The sequence below is a fragment of the Heterocephalus glaber genome, unplaced genomic scaffold, assembly GCF_053883595.1.
Source record: "Heterocephalus glaber isolate CG9 unplaced genomic scaffold, H.glaber_assembly_v1.0 deba00000546, whole genome shotgun sequence".
NCBI classification, from domain to species: domain Eukaryota; kingdom Metazoa; phylum Chordata; class Mammalia; order Rodentia; family Bathyergidae; genus Heterocephalus; species Heterocephalus glaber.
This window is the reverse complement of record NW_028258147.1, coordinates 38,598,618-38,611,655: the sequence shown is the minus strand read 5'-3', so window position 1 is coordinate 38,611,655 and position 13,038 is coordinate 38,598,618. Positions and strand designations below refer to the sequence as shown.

The 13,038-nt window shown below is 38.5% G+C and overlaps 1 protein-coding gene across 5 annotated transcripts in view; it reads right to left on the bottom strand.

Annotated features, from left to right (window-relative positions):
- The window catches only part of Abcb1 (ATP binding cassette subfamily B member 1), a 222,447-nt gene that overhangs the window by 36,910 nt on the left and 172,499 nt on the right, over positions 1-13,038 (bottom strand). For all 5 annotated transcript variants that reach the window (XM_087204488.1, XM_087204485.1, XM_087204489.1 and 2 more), the window contains 2 exons: positions 10,838-10,945; positions 8,052-8,129 (listed from right to left, as the gene is read on the bottom strand). In XM_087204488.1, the coding sequence (XP_087060614.1) occupies positions 8,052-8,129; positions 10,838-10,945 (186 nt within the window). The remainder of the gene's footprint in view (positions 1-8,051; positions 8,130-10,837; positions 10,946-13,038) is intronic.

The window sequence follows — 13,038 nt, the reverse complement described above, 5'->3', positions numbered from 1 at the left end:
AATGGACTCCTAGAACTAATAAAGTCAGTAAAGTAGCAGGATACAAAATAATACACAAAAATCAATAACATTCCTGTACATAAATAATGAAAGAAAGAAATCAGGAAAACACTCCCATTCCCAATAGCCTCAAGAAAAATTAAACACCAACAATTAACCTAACCAAGGAAGTGAAAGGCCTCTATAACAAAAACTATACTGCTCTGAAAAAAGAGATTAGGAGGACATCCGAAAACAGAAAGACACCTCTTCTTCCTGGATAGGCAAAACCAATATTGTCAAAATGGCCATATTACCAAAATGATACATAGATTTAACACAATCCCAATTAAAATAACAAAAGCATTCCTCACAGAACTAGAAAAAACAATCCTAAAATTTATATAGAACTACAGAATACCCAGAATAACAAAAGCAATCCTGAGGAACGAGAACAAAGCAGGAGGCATCACAATCTCAGACCTTAAGCTGTACTACAAAGCTATTATGATTAAAAAAAAAAAAAAGGGTGCCAGCAAAAATCATAGATAGGTGGATCAGTGGAACAGAATACAGGACGCAGAAACACCCCAGGCACTTCCAGCCATCTAATCTTTAAAAAGGGGATAAAAACATACTCTGGAGAAAAAATAGCTTCTTTAACAAATGGTGCTGGAAAACCAAGTTATCCATATGGAGAAGAATGAATCTAGAGCCCTATGTCTCACCCTGTACTAAAATCAAATCAAAATGAATCAAAGACCTAGATATAAAAACAGAAATATGTTGGAAGATAACCCAACTGTTGGATTAATCTGTTAGAAGATAAAATTGGTAAAACACTTGAAGACATGGCATAGGGAGGGAGTTTCTGAACAGAGCCCCTTTGTACAAGAAATGACACCAACAATGAATAAATGGTATTACATTGAATTTAAAAGCTTCTGTACAGCAAAGGAAATAACTAACCGAGTTTAGAGACAACTTCCAGATTGGGAGAAAGATTTTTCCAGCTGCTCCCCAGATAGGGGATTAGAATATATAAAGAACACACAAAAATTAGACCCTCCAAATGAAAGACCCAATCAAAAATGGGCAACCAAAATAGACACTTCTCAAAAGAAGAAGTATAAACGTCCAATAACTACATGAAACTGTGTTCAGCATCCTTGGCTTTTAGAGAAATGCAAATCAAAGAAACACATATTCCATCTTATTCCCATAAGAATGGATATCATGAAGAACTTTAAAAACAACAAATGCTGCTAAGTTTGTGGTGAAAAAAGGAATCCTTCTCCATTGTTTTAGTTTTTTTTCTTTTTATTCTTTTATTGGTACATTATAGGTATACAATATGTTTACATTTATCACTGGGTGCTTGTACCTGTACATGATGTATCTTAGTTCTTATTTTTTCCCCCATTACTTGTGGGCCCATTGTTGATGAGAATGTAAACTAGTATAACCACTATGGAAATCAGTGTGGAGATTCCTCAAAAAACTAAAAATAGAAATTCCACTTGACCTAGATATACTTCTTCTGGTATAAAGACAACAGATGACAAATACACATGCCTGCCATTTATAATGGCAGAACTCATAGTAACTAAAACTGGAAGCAACTATCAGCGGGGAAATAGATAAAGAAAATGTGGTACATATACACAATGGTCATTAAAAATACACTTGGTCATTAAAAAAGGATAAATGTGAAGCATTTATAGAAAAATGGATGCAGTTTAAGAACATAATGCTAAATAAAATAAATACAGAAAATTAAATATCACATGATTTCTCTCATATGAGAGACCCAAAATATAAATAATTTAAAGAGAAAAAGAAAAGGCAGATCATAGGAAACAGGGAAATAGGTGTGGAAAAGTGGAGATCTGGGGCTGGGGGAAATGAGAGAGAGGAGAGGGGAAGGGAAAATAGAAAGGATCAAGGTGCAATATACTCTTCACTCTGCAGGGGGTTTCTCTTACAGTGCAGAAGCTTTTTAGCAAGAAGAGATCCCACTTGTTGACTGTTTGTGCTAGTTCACAGGCAATTGAGGTTTTGTTCATAAAATCTTTTCCTACACCAATGTCTTCAAGAGATCTACCTAACCTCTCTTCTAGCCAGTTCAGCGTTTCTGTTTTTATATTTAGATCTTTAATCCATTTCAATTTTAGTTTAGTGCATAATGAGAGATATACATCTAGTTTTAATCTCTGGCAAGTTGAAACCCAATTTTTCCAGCACCATTTATTAAAAAGGCTCTCTTTTCTCCAGTGAAGGTGGAAGGCTCCTTTGTTGAAGATGAGGTGGCTGAGTTTCTCTGGAGTTGTTTCTGCATCTTTTAATCTGTTTCACTGGTCCTCAGGTCTGTTTCTTTGCCAGTACCATGCTGTTTTTATCACAGTAGCTTTGTACTATAGTTTCAAGTTGGGGGATGTAATACCCCCTGCAATGTCTCTGTTACCTAGAATTGCTTTTGCTATTCTAGGTCTCTTCTTGTTCCAAATGAATTTCTGAATTGTTTTCTCGAGGTCCGTGAAGTATGCTGCTGGGATTTCAATTGGGACTGCACTGAATCTATATAGCAGTTTTGGAAGTATGGCCATTTTCACTCTATTAATCCTTCCTACCCAGGAGCAGGGGATGTCTGTCCATTTTCTGATACCATCTTCAATCTCCCTTTTCAGAGTGCTATACTTTTCGGAGAAGAAGTCTTTGATTTCTTTCATTAGGATGATTCCTAGGTATTTCAGTTTTTTGTATGCTATTGTGAAAGGAATTGTTTGCCTTATTTTTCTTTCAACGAACCTGTTGTTCGTATACAGAAAAGCTATTGTTTTTTGTGTGCTGACCTTGTATCCAGCTACTTTACTGAATTTGGTTATTAAGTCTAGAAGACTTTTGGTGGAGTTCTTGGGGTCTTCTATATAGAGTATCATGTCATCTGCAGATAATGACAATTTGACTTCATTTCCTATCTTTATTCCTTTTATTTCTTTCTCTTGTCTAACTTCTGTGGCTGTTTCCAAAACTATATTGAACAGGAGTCATGATAATGGACATCCTTGTCTTATTCCTGATTTTAGTGTGAAGGATTTCAGTTTTTGACCATTTAGTATGATACTGGCTGCTGGTTTTCAATAGATAGCTTTCATCAGATTGAAGTAGAGATTGTCTATTCAAATTTTTTGTAGGTTTTTATCATGAATGCATGTTGGAGTTTGTCAAATGCTTTTTCTGCATCTATAGAGATGATCATATGGTTTTTGTCCTTGGCTCTATTGATATAATGTATTGCATTGATTGATTTGCATATGTTGAACCATCCCTGCATCCCTGGGGTGAATCCCAGTTGATCAGGGTACATGATCTTCTGCATTCTATTTGCCAGTATCTTAGCAAGGATTTTTGCAACTATGTTCATTAGTGAGATTGGCCTGAAGAGAACTACAGTTCTCTTTTAGGCTGCGACATTCTCTGCTTTGGGGATCAAGGTGATGCTTGCTTCCAGGAATGAGTTCAGAAGTATTGTTTTCCTTTCAATTTCACTGAAGTGTTTAAACAGTAGTGGCAGTAGTTCCTCTCTAAATGTCTTGTAGAATTCACCAGTGAAGCCATCAGGACCTGGGCTTTTCTTAGTTGATAAGTTTTTAAGTATGATTTCAATTTCATTGATTGATATTGGGTTGTTTAGAATTTTTAGGTCTTCTTCGTTCAACTTTGGTAATTCACACGTATCTAGGAATCTGTCCATTTCTTCTGTGTTTTCTACCTTATTGGCATATAGGTTCTCAAAGTAGGTATTGATGATCCTCTGCATTTCGACTGGGTCTGTTGTAATTTCATCCTTTTCATTCCTAATTGTATGGATTTGAGCCTTTTCTTTCCTTTTTCTGATAAGGTTCACAATGTGGGAAAAAATTTTCACCTGCTCTTCCTCAGACAAAGGTCTACTATCTAGAATCTATAAAGAAGTTAAAAAATTTAGACCTCCCAAATTTAAAGACCCAATCCAAAAACAGACATCTGAAATGAACAGACATTCCTCAGACAAAGAAATAGAAATAGCAAATAAACATATGAAAAAATGTTCAACATCACTGGTCATTCGAGAGATGCAAATGAAAACAATGCTGAGATTCTACCCCACCCCAGAAAGAATGGCTGCTGTCAAGAAATCAACCAATAAAAATGCTGGCAGGGCTGTGGGGAAAGAGGAACACTGCTCCACTGCTGATCGGAGTGTAGACTGGTGAAACCACTGTGGAAATCAGTATGGAGATACCTCAAAGAACTAGGATTGGAAGTCCCATTTGACCCAGCTATTCCCCTGCTGGGTATCTTCCCCAAAGATTTAAAAGAATCATACCACAGTGATATATGTGCACCCATGTTCATAGCAGCACAGTTTGTAATAGCTAAAATTTGGAAACAGCCCAAGGGCCCATTAAATGGAGACTGGATAAAGAAAAAACATTAGAAATTAGAGATATTGATAGCTCAATGGATGCACATTGAGGCAATACTCTGAAGTGAAATAAATAGGACACACTGAAAGTGTAAATAAGGACTAAAAGGTATAATAGATAATGTGAAATAGGAAGAAAAGGGGCAAAGGGGAAGGTAAAATGGGAGGGGTAGGGAAAAGGAAAGAAGGGAATGGAATCAATATGAGAAAATGAAAAATGGAAACAAAGTCTTTGTAAACAGGGAGGGATGGAGGGGTTGAAGGGAGGGCAGGGGAAGGGGGAAAAAGTATGAACCAAGAGAGATTATGTAAAGGTGCAAATTTCCACTGATGAATGTCATTATATTGTATACCTAAAATGTACCAATAAAATAAAATTTTAAAAAAAGCTCTCACCAGAAAAATGATAACATCATGCCGTAATACTTTCTTTAACTACCTAGTCTTAACCATTCTCCAATGTATATTTATTTCAGAACACCTTGTTATACATGATCAAAAATATGATGCTACCTGTCAATTTTAAGTCAAAAAAACCTCAAATGCTATACTGTGACTATTTATAATATTCAGTGTAGCCTATGCAAAACACAGTCCCCATTAAACATCACCATAATGAGTTTTTGTTCCCTCGTCTACATTCTGCAAGCACTGCTACCTCTATAAAAAAAGATGCAATAGTCATGAGTACTAATTTCTCATGATTAATGTACATATTATGTATCACAAACATACAGTAATAAAAATTACATAAATTTTAAAAAGTATTTCTTGAAACAATTCTTTGTCCCAACCATGATTTCTAAGTGTTGAACAGAACAATGAAGAGTAACAATAAATTTGCTGTTTATTCATAAAGTCCAGGTTTTAGAGACAGAAGGCATTATTACCTACACTATATCATCTCGGGTGGTAAAAGATGTTATAATGAAAAATACAGCACGGTAAGGACATAAAAGTGAGGGAAGATGCTGTTTTAGAAACTGAGGAGGGAAAAAAAACTGAGGAAGGAACAGAGAAGCCCTCTTTATGATGACATTTCATCAGAGACCTAACTGAAGGATGGCATGAGAATATATAAGGAAAGAAAGAAACACCCCATCCAAGGCCCTGGGGCAAAGCCACAAATAATCTATTCATACACTAGCAAGAAAATCTTACAGGCTGCCAGGAGCCTAAAAACAAATATATGTGTATTTGCAAAAGGTGCCTTTTCCTCTGAAAACATTTCGGTCCTCATGTAGCTCTCTCACACTCATACAATGATCTAAAGTGTGGTGTATATATTGTATACAGAGGTATACACTATGGGGTTTCCGTATAGAGGAAGTTGTTAGTGATGAGATTTGAGAAGTACAGGGAGGGACACATCATGTCCGCCTTTAGATAACTAAAGATTCTAGTCTTCACCTTGGAATACACAAATATTTGGCAGGTTTGGGACAAAAGCATGTGGCTTAACTTTCTTTTAGAAGAATAACTGCCTGTTATGAAATGAAGCTACTGAATTTTGATGCGGTTGGGATGAGGAAACTGGGAGGAGGCTACTGCAACATTAGGCAGAGAGAGAGGAGTCCCCAAGGTTTTCAGCCGGGATGATGTGTAGAGTGGCGCCCTCATTTACTGATGTGGACAAAGAGTCAGCAGGAAGGGGATATGTGAGTGAAAGGTTCAAGGTGAAAATATTAAACTATGAAGCATTTACTAGATATCCAAATAAAGAAACAAGGTGAACAAGCATTAGGATAACTGTAGCTCAGTGTGGAAGAAATGAATTAAAAACATATTCAAGAACCTCCTCAGGCCGGGGATTTAGCTCAGTGGTTCCGCTGCCTGCCTCACAAACACAAGGTCCTAAGTTCCATCCCTGGTACCAAAAAACAACAACAACAACAACAACAAAACTCCTCTAGATTAAAATGTGACATTCAACATGAAATAGGATTTTCTTTGTAAAATTGTTTATATTTTTTAATACAGATATACAAAATTGTGAATCTGAAGTATGAATTATATCTGTCACAAATACTTATGATCTCCAACAAGTTATCTGTGCTGATGATTTGCATTAAAGCAGTAGCTTATCATTTTTATAGCATACATAAATTTGTTTTCTAGTATCTCAAGTGCTTAATTTTCTCCCTACTGGACAGTAACTCTCTCGAGGACAGACACAATCTGGATATGAATTCCTTACAAACAGTAATACTGCTGGCATGCAAAAGGCCTTAGTATGTTTTTCTATTTAACAACTTATGGAGAGGGCATCACGCTGTCTGTTAACCCTGCTCTCAAAGGACAATGGGCCCGGGACAAAGGAATTGGCTGAGAGCTGGCTGGGATACTACGACATTTGGCCCTGGAGCAAGATCAGCCTTCACCCAAGGGGAATTTCAGTTGTAAATGTGGTTAGATGTGCAGCAAACAAGGCAAGGCCCCCATCCAACAGTGCTCTCTTACTCATCAGAGTCATCCTGGCTCCGCATGCACAACACTTGCTCCAATTCTCATAAATGGGACGATTTAGTTGGTGGTAGGAAGATGAGACAGGACTACAGAGGCAGATCCAGCCAGGAAAATATGAGCGTCCTCTAGAAATCTTAACAGAACAAACCTATGTTTACTGCCTGGGGTTTCGGCACCCCTGGCACATCTGGGGCAAAATTCGAGAGAATCATTTTATTCAATGGCAAGTGATTAAGGGTTTTAAAAATGAAAGGTATTAAATTACATATAAAATTTTCTTGATTATTAAACAACCTTTCCTCTTTGAATATAAATGCTATTACAGTCTTCAAATCCTGTCTCTCTTCCTTGTTTCTTTTCCTCCTCTCTCTTTTCTTTTTTCTTTTCTTTCATTCTTGTTTGTTTGTCCTGGGGATTGAACCCTGGGCCTTTTCACTGCGCCACATCTCCAATCCTTTTTTATCTTTATATATTTTTTATTGTTATATATTTTTTTCTGAGACAGTGTCTCACAAAGTCACTAAACTGTCCAAGCTGAACTTGAACTTGCAATCCTTACCTCCCAGAGGGCCTGGTACTACAGGGATGCACCACCACACCCAACACCTCCTAGTGCCCATTCTAAGGAAAATATTCACATTATCCACTGTTAGGGCTGCAAAGGTACAAAATGTGGGAGACATTCCATTAAGTCATTATTAGCAAGGAACACTCGAGCTTGAATTAGTACGTTAGTCTACTGATTCAAAGACACCAGGAAGTGAGAAATGAGCCATGGTTGTAAGTTTGGATTTGTGGAATAAAAGAAGGCAACAAGTATCTCTTGAAGAAACAGGATGAGGATCCTGAGGTTCTGAAAAAAGGAGGAAAGAAAGAGAGGGGGAAAGGGAGGGGAAATGAAGATCACTTTTGCCTACACTCCCTATAAATGCTGAGACAAAAGCTAGAGGCAAATCCAGTCAGGAGACTCCACTTATATCTCCACTGAGCAGGCCCTGGTGTTTCCCTGCAGTAAACAGTTTACAGGACTTCAGTCCCATCTAGGAGATGACAATGAGAAACAACAAGTACAGGAGCTGCATCCTGGGTGTCCATGGGAGTCCCACACATCCCAGGGCTCAACCCTCAGCAGACATACCTGTCTCAGCATGGACCTGAAAACCAGGTACCGCAGCCGCCTGGTGAGGATCTCTCCAGCTTTGCCAAATGTGAAGCCCTATAAAGAAAAAGAACATGTCACACAGGAGAGCTGTCAGAGACTCAGCCACCAATTTCACAGCCAAAGTGACCAGAGATTTATTACAAATAGGTTTCTCTGTCCTCCTACTTTCAGCCCTACTTGTTTTCCTAATGACCATGGGTCTATGGCTGAGAAAGCTGGAATTGGGCCCAAGGTAGGGGACACTGGAAATAGGGTGGCCACATCATGTATCATTTAATGGGACACTCATGAAAATGAATAGGAGTTCTATTAAAAGGGGTCCTGTTATATAAGAAACTAATGTAATCTGAGAAAACAGTGAATTATGGTGATCCCAGCCCATAAGACTGGTAGACAATAAAGGTGTCAAGCTCTTAGTTTTCCAGTGGATGAATCCCAAACTCTGGGTGTTATGTGAAATGGTGCAATAGAAAGGAGTATCCTTTGCATGGATCTGCAAGTGAGAAGATACACAAGTGAGAAATGAGAAGCTGAGAAATGAGAAGAGAGAAAGAGCTGCAGGAATCAAAAAAGAGGTGACAGAAAACCTAAAAATCACAGAGACAGAATGTGAGGCAGTGAAAAGTATGAGGCAGTCAGGAGCATCAAACCAGCTATGGGGAGTGGGTGATTCAACTCTTCAAGTACAAAGTAAGCCTGGAGCCGGCAGCCCTAGTGATAAACAATGGACCAGCTGCCCAGCCAGAAGAAACCAAGGTTATCCTAATCTGTAAATCTAGCCTGAGGGTTCTCTGAAAGTGACTCCTCCTCCATGGCAGGCTCGCTTTGGAGAAGAATACAATGCAGCACTGGCCATATTTTTCAGTGTTATAGCCAGAATCTATCCTCAGAGGATGCCCATTGTTTGAAACTGAGCTATTCCGGAGGATCAGAAGTCATGGGACAACTATAGTCCAGGGTCCCTGGGGACACCCTGTGTCAGTGACAATACTGAAGCTCAAGTTACACTGCAAATCCACAGTGAGAAAACTATGATGGTACAGGCACAAGTACAGACGCACATACCAACGGAACGGAACAGAGGACACAGAAACAAACCTACAAAGCTACAGCTATTTGATTCTTGACTAAGGGACCAAAAACATGCAGTGTGCAGTTGAATAAAAAAATCAATACAGTAAAAGATACACTGCCATGAATGTCCCTCTAACATTAACTCTCACTTTGAACACACTTATCCCACTGCTCTTACCACTTTCTGAATCAGTTCTGGAAGTACCACTTACATGAATATCTTTAGTTATGCTGCCGTGGCTGCCTTGATGTCCTGAGTTGATTCAAAACATGCACCTTTCATGGTCATTTTCACTTTGGGGAAGACCCAGAAGTTACACAGTACCAGATGTAGTGAATAAGGACAATGACGACACACCATATTTTCATTAGCCTGTCTTTCTACTGGATGACACACACCAACAGCATTCACTGTACTTTTGATTATATCCCATAATTTAGAAAGTGGCAAGAATGATGGGATAAGTGTTTTTGAAGTAAGGGAGGGTGTCTGGAGTTTCTTTCACTGTAATAAAGTTTGTTTAATTTAAACATTCATGGTATTATTCAATCACCACTTGTACACTGGAGAAAAGATAGCCTTTTTAACAAATGGTGCTACAAAACCTGGATGTCTATATGTAGAAGATCGAAACTAGATCCTTATTCTTGCCGTGTATGAAAATGAATTCAAAATGGGTAATAGGAAATTATAATATTCAAAAGGTTGAAACTGCTAAATGATACATAGGAAAACACTTGAAGTCACAGGCATAGGCACAGGCAAAGATTTCCTGAATAGGATGCCAATAAACAAAAAATAACGGCAAAAATCAATATATGGTACTACGTTACATTTAAAGCTTCTGAACAGAAAACAAAAGTCAGCGTGAAAAGACAGCCTAAAGAATAGGAGTAGTTTTTGCCAGTTACTCTTTAGATAAAGGATTAAAGTCTAGAATATATAAAATCTCAAAAAATTTAACATCAAAAAATGAGGGGTCAGGGGAGAGGAAGGTTTTAGAATGAAGATGTATTACATACATGTACTAACTCCCCATGATGAATGCACTCATTATGTATGCCAAACATGCTAATAAAAATTTAAAAGTAGATAAAACAAACTTTCTCTTCTTTAACTTGTTATTTTCAGGTATATTGTCACAAGGACAGAAAGCTAATACACCAAAATTACAATTCCTTACCTTAACTTTCAGAGCACTTAATTTCTTTATAGTTTTATTTCAGCCAAATGATATGCAACCTGTAAATCTGAAACTATAAATAGTTCCTACAGTTTTTATTTGAGAATTGGCATTCTTCCTTCACTAAAAGAGTTCTTTTTCCTTTAGCAAAAGGTGAATGAGGAAGTTTAATTTGTTGTTTATACAATACAGGAAAACATTTCTTTGCATATTAAAACTGACCAGCGATGCCTACATCTAAACATATCCAGGGCTTCCCAAAGCCATTTTCAACTCCCCACTTTGACTTTCAATCATTAACACGAGCAAACAATCTACTCCCTCGATTTCATCGCTATTTCCACATGGGAGGGGGTGAGAAGGAGGATGAGGTGAGCAAGGGAGGCAGAGAATGCAAAACAACTAATAGCCAAGTTCACCGAGGGCCAATTCAACTCAAGGGGAAATTATGCAGATGTTTAGAGATTCCTCCAAATTGAGTAAAGTAAAAATGTAGACATTTACCTGAAGGAAAAATGTAATAAAAGAGATAATTCCAAGGATTAAAAACAATAGTGAGAACAGGTTACTGTTCTGCCGTTTTGTTTCAGCATCATCGTTTCTTGTAAACACCTATGAAGAAAATATTTGAAGGTTGTTAGTTTACTCACACTGTGTGTGACCCATTTCCTGTCTGGCACGGTTTGGGGTGGGGAGAGCCTTAGCACACTGGAAATGAGAACTGGCCTCCCTAATGCCAGTCTCTCCACCATCTACCTGTATTCTGCCTTCCTTAGAGACCAACAGAGGGCCTGTCATTCACACACTGACCTGGTGCTTCTCCTGCTCAGGTAACCTCTTTTTTTTTTTGGTACCAGGGATCAAACTCAGGACCTTGCGCTTTCGAGGCAGGCGCTGGAACCACTGAGCTAAATCCCCTGTTTCAGGTAACCTTTTGAGTACTGAATGCTACACTAGTCTGCAAAGTGGAAATCAAACACATTTCTCTTCTCTTGGTGAGAACTGTGTTGGATGGCAATTCGCTGGGATATTTCAAGCTGTTTCAAGGCATCTGGGGAAAATCTGGTGAACACAGAGAGGTGCTCATTTACTCAGCCCAGGCTTTTCGGAAAGAAAGGTGGTTGTGAACCAGCATTTCTTGTACAATGGCCAGTTAGAGAGCCAATGGGGAACTACAGGCAGCTCACCTAGCGCCATTCAAGGGAACCTTTCTAGAAGATGGTTAGAAGGGCTACAGAATGTCTTGGGCTTAAGGAAAACTGTGAACAACCCATACATATCTCCTTTCACAGAGCCAAATCAGTCTCATAAGAGAGATGCAATTCTAACCCAGCCCTAACTTCGTACTTTATTTTAAAAGAAATTCATTTTTCTGGATCAGTCATTTCAAAAAAAACAAATAATAGTCAAAGATCACTGTATTCTTACTCTGTGCCAGGCATTACTGAAAACAAATTCATGTGTACTGTTCCGTTTATTCTCACAACCATCTCTGCAAGTCCCATTTCACAGACAGAGACTGCAGCACAGACTGACACATTCACTTCCTCAAGGTAACACAGCCAGCAAGGGATAACTCTAGAATACAGACCCAGGCAATCTGAAAAAGGTCCACTGTTTACAAAGGGGTGCATGACTTTGCCGACCCACTACCTAGGGGATTCAGATCCAAACCTGGGTCACCAACATCCAGTCAGTATTTCCAACACAAACCACAGGCCCTGAAAACATAAAATATTTGCTCTCTTACCCTTGGTAGGAAAAGTTTGTTGTGCCCTGAACTAGAGTGTGTGGTTCATGGGATCAGACATTGTAGACCTTGGTATTTTTTCAATATATAAAAAATACCTGGCAGAAAGAACATACAGGGCTTTGTTTGTTTGTTTGTAGTACTAGGGACTGAACCCAGGGCTTCACACTAAGCTGTACCTCTTGATCTTTTATTTTTATTTTTTGACAGAGACAGGACAAGATGCCTTGACTGGCATCAAACTTGAGATCTTCCTACCTCAACATGACAAGTGGAAAAATATGAGTACGTTAAATGTAAATATAACCTGAAATGATCTAGCCAAGCAAGAGCAGGCTTGAATAGTCCAGCATTTTTCCTGTAAAATCAAAAGTTAGCGTATGGTTTACATTTTGTGGTGATCATCCAGCAATATGACAAAGGTACGCTCAAGGTCTTCGGCAGGATGGCAAGGGGGTTTTCAGCTTGATGGGTGAAAATCAGCCTCTAGAAAGACAGTCCATCTGCCCAGATTGTAACTTTCTTATCAAAAATGCCACCATTGAGATAAAGTAAAACCAATATGTCCATCTCTTTTCAACTTCTTCAGGAAGTTGTCACTTTGTATTTCATTCTTTTTTTTTTTTTCAGTACCAGAGATCGAACTCAAAAAAAGGGTTTGCTCAGAGCCCCATGGTGGCAGGCATAGGAAAGTCATCTTGCCAGTCTCACTGACTGTTTTAGGGAGCTGTTCCCCAGGGACCTATGATAGAAATCAACAGGGACTTGGACAGAAACCAGGACAAAGGAGGTTTTCTAAAGTTAGCTTTCCTCTCACCAACTAGACTTCTAGTCTCATGGATTCAAATGAAGGGTCTTGGTTTTTGCCACAGTGTGTACTACTACAAATACAAACAGTACAGTCATCCCTCCATCGGCATTTATAAGCAAATGCAAAAAACAACAGACATGAACA